General features: G+C 46.0%; 3 protein-coding genes across 9 annotated transcripts in view; 1 reads left to right on the top strand and 2 right to left on the bottom strand.

Annotated features, from left to right (window-relative positions):
- Positions 1–9,887, bottom strand: part of LOC120709489 (piezo-type mechanosensitive ion channel homolog) — a 33,560-nt gene extending 23,673 nt beyond the window's left edge. For 4 of the 7 annotated variants that reach the window (XR_005689692.1, XR_005689693.1, XM_039995147.1 and 1 more), the window contains exons 1-8: positions 9,547–9,887; positions 8,040–8,120; positions 4,949–5,108; positions 4,662–4,807; positions 3,954–4,110; positions 3,680–3,866; positions 2,444–2,559; positions 1,042–1,126 (exon numbers count right to left, since the gene is read on the bottom strand). Coding sequence is in view for 3 of the 7 variants with exons in the window: in XM_039995147.1 (XP_039851081.1) it covers positions 1,042–1,126; positions 2,444–2,559; positions 3,680–3,866; positions 3,954–4,110; positions 4,662–4,807; positions 4,949–5,108; positions 8,040–8,120; positions 9,547–9,601 (987 nt within the window). In the remaining 4 variants the exon portion in view is untranslated. Of the gene's footprint in view, positions 1–1,041; positions 1,127–2,443; positions 3,313–3,679; positions 3,867–3,953; positions 4,111–4,661; positions 4,808–4,948; positions 5,109–8,039; positions 8,121–9,546 lie in introns of all 7 variants that reach the window. The other 3 variants (XM_039995150.1, XM_039995151.1, XM_039995152.1) reach the window with 3 other exon arrangements.
- LOC120709491 (E3 ubiquitin-protein ligase EL5-like) lies at positions 5,690–6,631 on the top strand. Its single transcript, XM_039995155.1, has one exon. It carries the CDS (start codon positions 5,879–5,881, stop codon positions 6,497–6,499), a length of 621 nt encoding a protein of 206 aa, XP_039851089.1. The 5' UTR covers positions 5,690–5,878; the 3' UTR covers positions 6,500–6,631.
- Positions 9,888–12,708: 2,821 nt separating the features above from the next.
- On the bottom strand, positions 12,709–13,863 carry LOC120709492. Its single transcript, XM_039995156.1, has 2 exons — positions 13,208–13,863; positions 12,709–13,158 (listed from the first exon to the last, which is right to left on the bottom strand). The coding sequence occupies exon 1, from the start codon at positions 13,554–13,556 to the stop codon at positions 13,218–13,220; it is 339 nt and encodes a 112-aa protein (XP_039851090.1). The 5' UTR covers positions 13,557–13,863; the 3' UTR covers positions 12,709–13,158; positions 13,208–13,217.
- Positions 13,864–15,113: the final 1,250 nt, after the last annotated feature.

The raw sequence follows: 15,113 nt of genomic DNA, 5'->3' as shown, positions 1-15,113 counted from the left end.
GGGCCAAAACTAGACCTTTTGGGTCTCCATTAGGGTTAGAGTTAGAGATAGAATTAGATATATAGCTTAAGGGTCAAGTAAGCATCTCTATATAACAAGAGATGTGTCAATTAGAGGAATCAATTAAGAATTATTAGGAGAGATCCTCATCTAACTCCAGACCTTGAGATTGGGTGCAGCCAACGACGCCGTGCCCTATCTCAAGTGTCCGGTTCAGCATTTGTTTACCCTCACAGTCCCCAATTTCCCTAATTCTGCATGGCTCCCCGATCAGGGCCGTGACATCATCCTGCAGTGACAATGCTAAAGGTGACTCAGAAAAAGCCAAATACTTTGGCAAATTGACGATGCATCCCTCATGCTGCTGCTTCTGTCATGTGTGCATCCTTAGCAGGCTACAGTAGTCATAGTTGTTTAACTAGGAGGTGCCTGGCATGACACCAGCTCAACCGCAAGTTCCATGCAAGCCTGACTAAATGCCTCTTGGAGTGGCTCATTTCATTCTTATCATAATTGGTATCTTTTATTAAGTTGCATGCACCAACCAATTCAACCCAAAAAGCTTAAAAGCTTAAGCTGATGGGAAGAGGTGGGCAATTCATTTATACTTTAACACTCCCCCTCACGTGTAGGCTCCGCCAAGCCTCAAACCTGGAAATAAGAGTCGCCGAAAATAATTTTATTCAATCGCGCCTGCCAGGATTCGAACTCGAGACCTCTGGCCTTGATACCATATTGAGTTGCATGCACCAGCCAATTCAATCCAAAAGCTTAAACAAAGAGGCGGACAATTCACTTGTACTTCAGCATCTTTCAACATGTCAACCTGAATATAATGGATCCTATCCTATTTGTTCTTATATGTTCCTTCAATTCGTATGTTTGTTCCTGACTATGTTCTCCAATCATCAGTGACTTTAACAACATGGCAAAAACAAAGAGGAATGGTTGACCATATCAATCACAAAGAATGTTGAGTCTAGGTCTCTAGGACAGCAAATGGAAAGGTAGAGTGAGAAAACAAAAATTAGGGAACAATACCGGGAATCCATAAGTGAAGAAGTTAATACTGAAATTTCTGAAAACCGATCCTCTCAGTAATATGTTAGTATGCCTTCTGTCAGATCTGAGGTACAGAAAAGATAATTAGCAATAAAATGTTATTTAAAGTGTCGATGTAAACAAGAGTACTAGCAGTCACAAAGCAAAGAAGTAAAGCAGCTCGCTAAAAGTCCATTAGAACATTCTGTAAGGGGTGCAAATTGATGATCCTAACACGAGTACCAGCAGTCACAAAGCATAGAAGTTAAGCAGCTTGCTAAAAGTCCATTAGAACATTCTGAGGGGTGCAAATTGATGAGCCTGAGGGCATCACCCTCTTTAGTTCAGCCAATAGTACTAGTTTTTCAGAAAGAACCTACCTTTTGGAAAACTAGTATTATTAGTTGAATTAAAAGGGGTTGGTGGATACCCTTAGATTCATCAATTTGCGCCCCTAGACTCTGTAGAGGAAATGTTTCTATTGGCTGGAAAATAATGAAAACTCGGCCGGGTGGGGAAAGACCGCCCCACCGGTATTAACTTAAGAAGAAGCCTCGGCTTCCCCGACCGAGAAAATCCCCGAACCCTGGCCCCGCCCTGACACTAGGAGACGTAACCCCTGGGAACTGTGCCTGGGCCATGTAAGGGTCCTCAGGCCGACCTGGGCCATCTCACAACCAGTGCTTTGGCACACGGGGCCAGCAAGGGGATTTTTTTACCCTCAGCCTGAAATTCGCTCCCATGGGGAGTCGAACTCAGGACCTGAGGGGTGCCGCCGGAGTGACTAACCAACTGGGCTAGCATCCTTTGGCTTGGCTGGAAAATAATGGAAACACAATTAGATGACTTGCTACATCAAGATTGAGAAAATGAGTAAATTAAAGAGCTTAAGTAGTCAAGAACTCAAGACACTGTTAGAATAATCCTTGCGTGCTTAGCTTATCTAGCTTGTTGCTTAAATTAGCCTGGCGAATGAGAAATCATTCTTTTTTCTGCTTTAGTCTCGCTATCTCAGAACTGTACTTGAAACACCAGAAGCTCCAAATTTTGCTTCGTGCCCTCAAAAAACCTGGCAAATGTGAAATAGTTCCTTTTTTGGCCAGATCATGTAGTGCCCATTTCATATAAAAGTTGGTAAATATCTCCACCACGAAATAACAATTTGAAAGTACTCCACAAAAGTGAAGAACAATGCCAGCAAGATAGTTATTCCAAAATATGTTGTGATTGTGATGTCATTTAGCAGTCAAGATCATTAGCCAGTGCTATTCTCTAGTTTCCTTCTTCTGTGGTGTTAGTAAGATAATATTTTACAACAACATTCACTTTTTTCACAAGTGACACAAGCCCATGATTAAAACCATCTCAATAATTTAACAGAAAAAAAAAGTTGTTTGCATACCGAGATTGGGAACTGAAGAAGGCATTTCCAGAAGGCAGTAGGTGTTCCGTTAAGCTGCCATCTTCTAGAGATATAAGCGAATCCGTTTCCTGTATGTCTTGTTTCACTGATGACAACTACAGTAAGTAACCAGGTGCCGGTATTAGAAGGAAGAGATTTTTTGTGCACTGCAAACTCAGAACTTAGCAAAGCTTCCTATTAATCGCAGAATTTTTATGATAGTTTGACTGATACTTTGAACTAATAGAGTGCAACACTTGATATTTTTAATGATACATACTGTATTATTACTTCAGTCTAGTTTGGTTAAATGATCAGTCATCTAAACATAAGCTCCACTGCTTTACTCGACTGAATATTAAATGCTAAAACTTGACAAGGCATTCTGTTTTATGACCTTCCACATATTACTACCATAACCAACAATGTAGTTGATCTCAAGAGCCTAATTGGTTCCGCTTTAAATCCTTACTTTAAGCTCTGCCTATAATATATAAATGACTAGAGATCCTGTCATGGTGGGGCGCGTGTATCAGAGGAAGAAGCGTGGCAGTGGCTAAGGTCCGTGCAGGGAGAACGCACGCGACGCGCGCCGCTGGTCACCGCGCGCACATGCTGGTCTCCTAGATTCTAGGATCAGATAGTTCAGTTTGTTAGGCTAGCAATTGAGGTTTGTTAAGATATTGTATAAAGGGTGAACTCTAGTGAATGGAAAAAGGCAGCCAGAGATAGAGTTATCTCTCTCGCTCTTGGCGAACTCGTCTCCTCCCTCCAACTCCGATGCCGGACGCCAGGACGGCATCGCAACCTTGCCAGCGGCGAGAAGCCGAGAACCCAAACCACGCCCTCCCACCAGCCACTCCTACAACCTGCGTAACGCCGGCGCCCACAACAGATCCCAATTCAGAGTACTGGTAGTATTTTTTATTTCATTGTGCTACTAGTTCTCAAGAAAGAAATGGAGACAATGATGTTGTTGTTAACACTCTTCTACATAAAGCTCAAAGGCAACAACAACAACATCGAAGCAGAACAATGATATTTCAATAAGTTATATTTGAACATACTCTTAACCCCAATATGCCAGATTCAGCTACTGGACAGCTTATCCCAATAAATTATAACAATTTCATCCTCCTATATTATCTACAAAATCCTATCGCAACCTAAAGCATACAACAAGAATATCATACTTCACATTGAGCATACTGTAGAAATAGATGCTTGGTTGCTTACCATGAAGTAATACACCAAAAGAGAAATACCAGAAGACAGCTCAGGCCATTCTGATTTCGAGGAAACTTTGAACAGCCCAATGAAGTCAGCAAATGCTAGGACAACATAGGGAAACTGCACAGGCAACTGGTAGATATAAAGCAGAAGAATACTAAACACCGAGTATATCTCAAGTAACCTCCACCATCTTCACAAAACATAAAAAATAAAATCAATACCCCTAAAACCCACATTTACTAAGATAATAAACCAATGTTCACATGAAGGAGCTTACCGGAAAAGACCAAGAAAGTTGCTTGTTAATGACCAATCCACAAGGCCAATACAGCTAAATACAAAAAATGGTAAAGAAATCCATGAAGGATGGCTAATACTGACAACTAACTGGGCAGCAGGCAGTAATAAACAGCATGTTACCCGCAAATGGTAACCTGCACAGAGTAAATGCTTTTTCATTGGACAGTATACAATAGGTTGTGAACTAGTGTGCTGACAATTCTTATGGCATATAGTATTGCAAGGAAAAGATGGGATACCTTTAAAAATGAAATCATATCATTTCTCAATGATATTTTAAAAAAATTCATCCTTCATAACATCACTGGTTTTGCAGTGGTCTGAAGTCTGAACTAATTATTGCAAAAGTCGGACTGAATGTTCTCAATTCTTGTCTATTTAATAATGTTTTAGGAGTTAAAAAGTGTTCTTATTTTGTATGTTATAGGTTTTCAAAAAGATGAACACCTACATTGCCTCTAACACATCTATATTTATCTGCATTTTAATATTATTTACAAGAGACAACCTTGATTTTTGTACACGTAACTACAAATTTTAAGCCAACAAAGAAAAAAATGGAGCAATAATTCAAGGTCCATCAAATATAACTGTGAATTTAAGATAAAGAGATACTTTGAGTTAAATGAAGAACTAAATCTTTTTTGCATAGTCCGTGTTCATCCGCAATGCTTAGGAAACAGACCTATTTGCTCAAACCCAAAAGAGAAGTTCAGCCAACATGAATCTTGATGAAGCCTACTTCCAAGGACTTCAACCAAAGCAAGGATTGTGGCAGATATCTGTAAGGCTAGAAAATAGATAACTGATGGTGATTCCCAAGGCTGGCCCCTGCATTAACATGCATGATTAGCTGCAATACAGACAGGCCTGCATGGGAAGAATCTACAAACAGGTGGACAGATGGATATGTGCACATACACTTGAATAGAGAATCAACATGAAGAAAAGGACTGATGCAAACTTATTTACCTTGCTAAACCCACCAGCTTCACCCACCAAGAATAAGCCACAGACCATCCCGTGCCCTCAATGCACCAGATTATATGAAACATAACTTGTGCTAAAATAGCAAGCGCTGAGTAAATAATCGTACACCACAATAGAAGGTACAGCCTCCAAGTGCGAAACCCTTTGAAATGAGAAGAAAACAGTTGCCATTTAGGACACGCATAAATAATCAGTGTATGTAGTTTGTAAGAATACAACTAGGAGAACCAATTCCTCATCTAAAAGTTGCAACAAGAATCATTCCAAATTTAAAGGCCAAGTTCTTTGAGCTCTTTAGGTATATAAATAGCACTAAATAGGCATTTAACCTTATTATAACAAGTTAGTAGTTAAATGACCTCGCATGATACGATGGCGAAACCTATAAGTTATGTTCACGAATAGGTGCCTTTTTCTTAACTTGTGTTATCCGCCTTGTTGGCTTTCTTGTTGTCCAGTCTTGAACACCACTGCGCCGGTAGTTCAGACTGCGGGGGGGTGTTGGTGTATATGTGAGCTCATGTATAGAGGCCCATCTAGAGGCCCATGTATAGGATCTATATATCCCACCCTTCTAGGGTTTGGAGGAATACAAGTGATTATTCTCTCCTATATGGTATCATTAGCCTAGCCCTCTCTCTCTCTCTCTCCCCGGCTGCCGCCGCCGCCTCCATGGCCGGCCGGCCGCCCCTCCCTCCCCTCTCCTCCTCCTTCCCTCCCCGCTCTTTCTTTCCCGGCGGCAGTTCCTCTACGTGGATCTAGGGTGCCGCCAGCTCCTCTGTTCTGCGCGCCACCGCCTCCCCTGCTCTGGGGGGTCTGGGCGCCGCCACCTCCCCTGCTCTGGGAGCCGGCGTCGCTCGGCCTACGCCGCCGCGGGCCTGGGACGCACAGCCGCCGGTGGAGGACCCTGGGATGCGCAGCCGCGCGGATCCCGCGGGCTGGGACGCGCCGCCGCCGGATCCGCGGCCTGGTACGCGCCGCCGAGCGGATCCCATGGCCGCCCTCGCCGGATCCTCCGCGCGCGACGCCGCCGCCATCAAGTCGCTACCTTCGGCGCAGTACCTCGCGGCCGCCGCACGCGGGTCGGGGGCGTACAGGGAGTGCGCCGTGTGCCTGCTCGAGCTCGCGGACGGCGATGAGCTCCGCGTGCTGCCGCTGTGCGCGCACGCCTTCCACGCCGACTGCATCGACGTCTGGCTCCGCGCGCACGCCTCCTGCCCGCTCTGCCGCGCCCGTGCACTCGCCTGCGCCCCTACCTCCTCTACTATGGGGGGTGCGGCCGCGGGTGCGGCCGGCGCCTGGCCCCCGCGGCCGTTCCCTGCCTCCTCTGGCGCTGGTGGCGCGTGGCTGCCGCCGCGCGACCCCTCTAGGGCCGGTGTGCCGCAGCCGCCGCCCGGCCCCGCCGCCGCCGCCGCCCTGGCGCCTCTCACGGCCCCCGGCGCCGCCCCTGCTACCGCGCATGAGCGCGCGCAGGAGATGCTGCGGGACCTCGAGGCCAAGCTCGTCCAGGCCGCGCGGGCACACGCCGCGTAGGCCGTCACGCCCACCGCGCACGCCGCACAGGCCGCGTGGGCCGCCGCCTCCCTCGCCGCTCTCTCCTACACGCCTAAACCTATAAGACTTTTAAATTAACATTACAGAAACACTAATCCACCACAATAATTAATCTCGTGCGACCACACTGTCAGCAAGTCATAAACCCTTAAATCAATTTATGATTTCAGCCACCGTCGCTAAAGCAAAAGGAACTTTCAACCATGTGCTTGGTACAGAGCACACAGTTGTGGATTTGATATATGACAGTAAAATGCTTTGACCACAATGTAATTCGCTTGAGGGCATTGGCATAACATTATTAAGCATGAGCTACAATTTTGCTGAAACATGAATTCAATGGCATTGGTTCATGGCTTCATGCACAAGGAAAAAGGTCGTGATATAAAGGTTAGTACTGCGTGCTTGTGTGCAAATACCTTATTTTCTGATCGTCAAGAGAACATCAAATGAAGAAGGTAAACAGGAGATCCACTATAAGAATATGTATACAATGGAGATTATGAACTGATCATGGATGTATCAAAATATGTACATCAATGTATTCAAATGGATGATTTTTTTTCCAACCAAAGGCAACTTCCCAGCTTTATTCCTAAGTGTAACTGAGCAGAAACAATGGTCGACTGCTGAGGATGACAGTTACAAATACAAGTCCAGAAGCAAGAGAGAGACTGAAAGCTACAAGAGTTTAACAAGTTTTCTCATCTCAAACTAGACCAACTCAGCCCTCGCTCAATCTAACTTCGACTCACTAGATGACACTAACCAAAGGACTTTCCAAAGCGGAGGCAGGAGTTACAAAAGGATCAAAAAGAAAAAAGGGCTGAATCAAAGTGATACAAGACAATCCTAAATGACAAGAGATGACATCCCAATTTTGCTCCTGCTAATATTTGAATTCAGATCTAAAAAAATCTCAGCTTTATAGGCCATTTCATTTTGCAAATGCTTTAGGTAGTTCGTAAATTAAAAAAAATCAAGTTTGATTTTATATAAATAAACATAAACATATTAAAGTTCGACAGTAAAATTTTCAAAAATACTTTACTGTACTATCGAACCCACAGAAACATGTGGTAGGTCACAAAGTCAAAATAAATAAAACATCAACATTTAGATTACACAAGGAAACACACATCAAAGTTTGACAATAATTTTCAAAAACCTTTAACGGTACAATCGAACCCACAGAAACACGTGGTAGCATTCTAGTTATCATAAATTAGCATCCCTAAATACTGAAGGAAAATCAAATCCGTGCTATCAAGTATCATACCAAGACAGTAAAAATACTAAAATCAGCCAATTAAATATTTAATAACATGGTACTAGAATTAGTTGGTTCAATCACATGTCACAATTTGAGGGAGGAGAGTGACACTTTCCAGTTTAGCAACCTGAACTTAGTTCTTCATCAAATAGTACACAACCCAAAAAAAAAACTCAGTCCAGCTTTATTGAAAGAATATAAATGACACTTGAGCAATGCACTAGATATCAGTCATCACAGACATACCTCTTGTTGGAGCAAGAAATCGAATAGCAAAGAAGATGATCATATTAATTAGAGAAATCAAGTTCCAATCAAGTAAGGAGGCTGCAAAAATACAGATGCAAAGTTAACAGTCAGATCAAAAGGAAGCATATGCTGAAAAAATGGTTAACTTTTGGTGGTTTGAGAAATAGTTTTGAATAGCCTTATGGGCCAGCTTGTAATTGCTATGCTGCAATCCAAAACAGGGAAAACAAATAGACAAAGACAAAGGAGATGGAGATGGACATGGACATGGACATGGACATCAATTCAAGGCCATACTCATCAGGAAGGTCGTCTTCTAAAGCAACATGGAGCTTCAATTACCCAGAATCACCAGGTTAGGAGGTCACAAGGCTAAAGGGCTTCATCCATCATTTCACACTCATAGAAGCAATGCTGAGCCCCTAGGGCATGAGGGCCAGCTGGCCAAAGGATCTCGTTACACTTCGGCAGGTCACATTCCTAGTGTCCACAAAGGCTGGAGCTCAGAGGGCCACCTCCCAGGCTTACGAAGTACCCAGTCCACCAGACAGAGAAATCATTTCCACTAGATACTCCACCAGAAATACCCAAAGTACTTCTATGCTTGAAACCCTTGGTACCTTTCTATCTATACTACTTCCTAGTCTCCTGTTATAGAGTAATAAAGCAAAGACCAGGTCAAAACAGACATGTATTCTGAAAATACTAGCCACTTTTCTACCGTGTCCCCTTTTGCCCATCATGCTCTACACTCTTCCTAGACCATTTCAAGCCCCACATTCTATGCGTGTAAATACTAAAATATAAATAAAATTCTGGGGTGCAGGCCTGATGGATACTCAGAAGCCCTTACATTTATGTACAAGTATTGTGGACAAATTTCAAATACTAGAAGTCCCTATATTTGTGAACAGTGGGAGTAACATCTGCCATACCAAATAAAATGCACTATCAAATATTTCAGCGTAGATTTAACGAAACTAACTTGTTACAGATGTCGGTGTATTTTTCTACAAACTAATTCGAAGTTTGACTTAGAACAAAACTAAAACACCTTACATTTTTTGGAACGGAGCAAGCATGCCGTTAGTCACTGACAGACTGGCAACTTATCTGATAGACATGAGTCGCAGTGTACGCGTGTGAAATGTTCCAGAACATGAGAACCATTTCATAAAGGGTAAAACACTGATAGATTGCCTACTACAAGTACCACAGAAAATGAAATGGTGCTAAAACGAAAGGATGTCTGCTCTGTCCAACGGGCACCTAGTTTCCCATCTTTTTGTAGGACACCATCTTACCTAGGATACATTTTACCTTGTCAACCTCTTAATCGTGCCACTCAACACAGAAAACACTCGCAACTAGACACCATGGGCAGCTAAAATCGACGCACGGCGCCCACAGCTACAACCCACCCTAATCGGCAGAGACACCCGCGCGAAGACACGGGTTGGCATTTCGCGACGTTCTCGGATCGGAGGGGAGGAAGGAGGCGCACCTGCCAGGAGCACCAGCGGCAGCAGGAAGCCGGCGGCGCCCGTCCGCCTCGCCATCGCCTGACAGCGGCGCGTCGGCTCTCGCCTTTTTCGCTCGGACTTAGTCCGACCAGGCCGCCATCTCGGGCGCTCACAGGAATCGGATCGAGAGCGCTGCTCGCCCTCCGCGCCGGGGAGGGAGAGATTGCGGCTGCCAGGGGAGGGGAGGGTGCGGGGGGGGAGATCTCACTGGGAAGGGTGTGGTGGGTTCCTTCTTTTCCCCTCTGATCCCCGCTCCGCGCTTGGGCAAGTTTCGCTGTTTCGTGACGGTCTTGCACGGACCACGGAGCGCGTGACGCCGTGTTCGCTGACGATTCGATTGCCCCGTCCCGCCTTGGAGCTTCCCGTGTAGTGTGGGCCCTTCACCCTGGGACATGCTGACTTATGGGCCCATGGGAGATGTGACCAAGGATAAATAAAATGCTTGGTGTGGCTCGGCCATGTCTTTTATACATTGACTGGTTCACAAATACGTGACCATATAGCGTTGTCTTAAGTCAAGGCTTTGAACTTTAGTCATAGATTTTTAGGATTCAAACTCTAAAATTATATACTCCCTCTTCCATATTATAAATTTATAAGTCGTTTTAGCTTTTCTACGTGCATAAAATTTGTTATGCAATTAGACATATAAAACTAAATGCATAAGCCTAGAGCTTATTCACAAACAAATCTATTAAGAGTAATTAATTTATAATTAGTACTTGCATGTTTATTGTAGCAGAGCTGATTATGAACTAATTAGATTTAATAGATTTGTCTCGCGAAAAAGTCTAGGTGTTATAGAATTTGTTTTGTTTTAGTACTCCTAATTAGCATCTAAACATTCGATGTAACCAGACATAAAAATAGCATCTATTAAGCACCTAATTAGACATGAAGTAAAAAAATACTTTTAACGTGCAACTACTCAATGATACAACTTCATAATATAAAACATGCCGGTTCATCTCAACCGCTTGCATGGATACTTTTAACGCATTATTATCAGCTAGTTTTGATGTTGAGTGTTAAAAATCAAACTTGTATGATAATTGAATATTGAAATACAAAGTTCACACTTCAAATAATTGTTTTACCCGCATAATTTAAATTTTTTAAAAAATATAACCTTCACAGATATATAAACGTGTCAAAAACATTTCACGCCGCCCTGAAAACAGGATTGTATTGCTGCAAGGGTGTTTTCTTTTTGTCTGGATTGAGTAATAGCGGGATGTTGTGAAGTACCTGAAAGTGATCGGGTGCTCTAGCCTAAGAGGGGGAGGGGGTGAATTAGGCACTAATAAAAACTCAGACCTATGGCTCCAACTAGTTTGCACAAAACTTAAACTAAAACATGCTATCAAAAAGTGCAACTAGGTTGTTCTAGTGTAAAACCCCTATCCCAAAAGAGTTTAGCAACCTATAGCCTTTCCTACCAAGAAACTATTCTATGAAAGTAAAGGCATACAAATTACTAGAAAGAAATGCGGAAGCTTAAAGAGCGGGATAGGAGATAGCAAACTCTTGACGCGGGTGTTTATCCCGTGGTTCGGTTAGCCACAAAGGCACACCTACATCCACGTTGTTGTAGCACTCACTAAGAGTATTGCTACTCGGCCACCAAGTCTCTTCCGTGAACACAATCACGGTCACCTTGGCCCCGTGTTCCACTAAAGAGCTTCTCCACAAAGGATGGGGGTCTCCACGTCCCCCGCACAAAGGTGTCGTCGCCGCTCCACACCAAGTCGGAGGGTCGATGACGTTGCCAGCGAGCTCCACGCTCCAAGGTGCCGGCGCACCAAGCTCTTGTTTTGGTTCACTAATGAACCACAGCACAAAGGCTCTAAGCCTTGCAAACTCACTCACTAAGAGCTAATCCTTTACACAACACTCTCAAAGTGTGCTAAGGGCTAAGGATATGATCTTGATGCTTTTGTATGGCTTGGAGATGTTCTTGGGTGTGTGTGGGATGTCCAGCAACTCCAGCAATCTTCAAATGGCCGGGGTGAGGCGTATATATAGGCCACCAAGTCTTGTAGCCGTTGCTCCAACGGTTAGCTGAAAATCTGCGTACCACCGGAAGAACCGATGCCTCTTGGCAGGGTAGCGTCGGTTCATCCGGTCACTCATAACACGAAGTAGCCGTTGGACTCCTGATGGCTGACGCAGAGACCACCGGTTGAACCGATGCTTTGCACCGATGCCTCACCGGTTCAACCGGTGCTGAAGGAATCTTCTCCTGGACGCTGACGTCATTACACCGGTGGTATGCACCGATGCACCGTCGGTTGAACCGGTGCTGAAGAAACTTCTTCTGGGCACTTGACATCGTCTCTGGTACAAAGGACGGCCATTGCACCGATGCCCTATTTTAGACCGTCGGTTCAACCGGTGCCTATAGGCTGACTTGGCTTCGATTCCCTTCTGCACCAAAGTATCAAGGCGTCGGTTCTTCCGACTACCATCGGATGCTCCGATGCCCTGGTGTCGGTTCTTCCGGTGCTCCTGAATCGAAGAGCTTTCAGGGCGCTGCCCTGAGACCCGCGAGGGGCGGCTCCCCCTCGACCCCCGTCCGCTAACCGGGTAGCGGAACCCCCGTAGGGGCAGTCCATCGGGCCTTGCTACGCCTATCTTCTCTTTCTCTTTGTCATCACTTGAACCTAAAAGCCTGAGAATGATTATCTTAACAATCATATTAGTCCAAGTGTTGTGTTGTCATTCGATCACCAAAATCACTCGAAATGGCATCAATGGTGCCATATTCGTTACAGTACCAACTTTTAGAGTTAAATGGTCGGAGGATTAAAATCAAACTTTTTCGTAAATCTTTTATTTGTTGAGTTTTGATATTTCAAAATTGTCCGATTAGTTTCATCTCGAAAATGTGGTTTCATAAGAGTACAATTTTGCTCTGTTTTATAAATAACTTGCGACACATCGACCGTCAAGAAATGAACTTGGTTTATAAGATGACATAAACGATCTTTGACCAAGTTGCGCTCCTTTTCTTCAAAAGAAAAAGAAAAAGTTGATGCGCTCCCTCCTAATCTCCTATAGTATACTACAATAAACAAGATGCGGGCTGCCCGCTGGCGGTAGGTTGGCAATTGCCAGCTGCCGGTTGGTGTGATCGCGACTGATTGCGATTGAAATCAACACAATTTGACTTATTCAAATCGACATGATTGAAATGTACTATATGCTGGAGTACATTGAAGATTAACATGAACAGGCCCAGAAAGTAAAGCAGCTTGAACGAGAGAGAGAGAGAGAGAGGTTCTCGTCTTGTATACCGAGGAACCCCTTGCTTAAGGCTTAATTACCCTGTCTACACATAACTAGTAATTTCTATGTCACGGACTCACGGTCACGTACGTAGTGTACTGCTGCGGTCATTCTACACCGCCATCGCGGTGGGGAGCCCACGGCGCGCCGCGTGGCTTGCCGCCTCCGGCCCCACAATAAAACTGAGCCGGAGGCGGGGAGGCCTCGCCGCGGCGGCGCGGAGCACGCACCGCGAGAGTAGCTAGAACTAACATACAGCTGCAGCTCCATCGACCACGCGTCGACGACTACGAACTGAACTAACAAAGGGGGGACTAGCGAAAAGAGAAACCGGAGGATCGGATCGGAGCCACCAATCGATCGATCACTCCAGCCGCAGGATGCGCCTGAGGTCGCGCGTCGCGGCGTCGTCGACGAGGAGGTCAGCGGCGGCCGCGGCCTTCCTGACAGGGAACTGCGGCAGCGGCAGGGCGCTCGGCTCGGGGGACGTCGAGAACGCCGGCCCAGCGTACACCTCCGCGGCGGGCCTCGCCGCCTTCCTGCCGTGGTGCCTCGTCCGGCCGGACGCGGGAGCCGGCGGAGACCTCCTGCTGGCGACCGCGGGGGTGTTGCTGTTGCTGGGCCTCCGGTGCGACGCCGCCGGCCGGGTCCGGTGCGGCGCCGGCAGGAGGATGTTGTGCGCGCGCAGCACCTCGGTGGCCATGTCTCTCGGCAGGAGGATCGGCGGGGAGCTGAGGGGAAGGGGAAAGGGGGGTGGTGGAAGTTAGTTGGGCTTGGGCGCTGGTTGCTGGTCGCAGTTTGGACCTGTGGAATCTCCGGCGGGTCAGCGCGCAGGGCTCTTATAGTGGTGGAAACGCGGAGGAGGAAGGAAGGGGGAGGGGCGAGCAATGGATTTGGTAGACGCGTCGGCTGCCTTGCCTTCGGGCTTCCGGCGGGGGATTGTTGTGGATTGTGGTGGACTTTGACGGCTTCCTCGCCGCAGCTTCGGTCCTCGAGTTGATCTTTTCGCCGCAGCTTCGTGCCGGACTGCCGGTCCCGCTGTTTTTCAGCGAGCCTGCTTCGGGTACCCCGGTTCCTACACAGACTTCAATATGTGGTGTTGAGCAAGGGGCCGGCCCATGGCTAGCAACGGCTGTCTGCTAAATGCGATGGCAAAAACCTATGTAACGAAATGTAGCGGCACTTTGCAGTAATATTTTTGCAAGTCATATATTCCATGCTCAGATAAGTGTATGGAACTATATCCACTGGAGTAGTGTTTTTAATTCAATTGTACTAAAATGTATTTTACGCACAAATAAGGATGGTTTAAACATTTACGTAATCTTTGATATAAAACTATATACCTAATTTTTATAACATGATTGTAATACCTGGCGAAACATACTGCTACGAAACTATATTTGATACAAATCCACTCATACCAGTTTCAACTATCCAAACCCAACAGACTCAAATTATTTATTAACCCAAGTTTAATATAGTTGCTTTTTGACTACCCAAAACACCACTTGTTCCTGACTTGAGTGAGTAATATCTTTGCATTAAAAAGTAATATTTTGGCTACTCAATAATTTCTTACTTTTTGAAATGGAGAATGTACTACTATCCATAAGTATTGACGAAATATATAGTTGCAAACATTTTAGGGAAATTTTGATGGAACCGTAAAGAATAGGACTTCAAGTTGGAATACAGTAAACAAGATCTCTTTACGTGTTGTAAGATAAACAATAGTATCGATTTAATGCTCGGGGTACGCACTTTGTGTACGCCTAGCACGTTCTTCCTTCCAAGATGGAGCAAGTTATACCTGCCGGATTGCAAGTGGGGTTGGTCGGCTTGTGAGCAAAATAAACCTCGTGCGTAGATTGTCACCGTGTAATTACTGATTACCTTGAGACGGCAACCACTTCATCATCCCACCTATAGATGTCCATCCGGGCCGTCCGGCCCGACCCGGGCACGGGCCCGCCTTGGCCCGGTCTTCACCGTGCCGTGCCTGGCCCGGCCTTATATCTCAACAGGTCGTGCCGGGGCGGCCCACGGGCTGTATCAGCGGCCCAAGCACGAGCCCACGGGCCGAATTCGTGCCGGGTCGGCCCGAAAAAGCACGGCGACTCCTCGGGCTCGTGCCATCCCCCGCCCACCGGCCTCCGCTCGCGTCGCGCTTGTGCCAGCCGCCGGCCGCCGCCGCCTCGCTCCCTGGACGCCGGCGCGCCGTGCGCGCCTCCTGCAGCGCCTGCTAGCCGCCGCCCCG

Source organism: Panicum virgatum, chromosome 5K (assembly GCF_016808335.1).
Source record: "Panicum virgatum strain AP13 chromosome 5K, P.virgatum_v5, whole genome shotgun sequence".
In the NCBI taxonomy this organism is placed as follows: domain Eukaryota; kingdom Viridiplantae; phylum Streptophyta; class Magnoliopsida; order Poales; family Poaceae; genus Panicum; species Panicum virgatum.
Note: the sequence above shows the minus strand (reverse complement) of the source record. Positions and strands in the feature narration are given on the sequence as shown.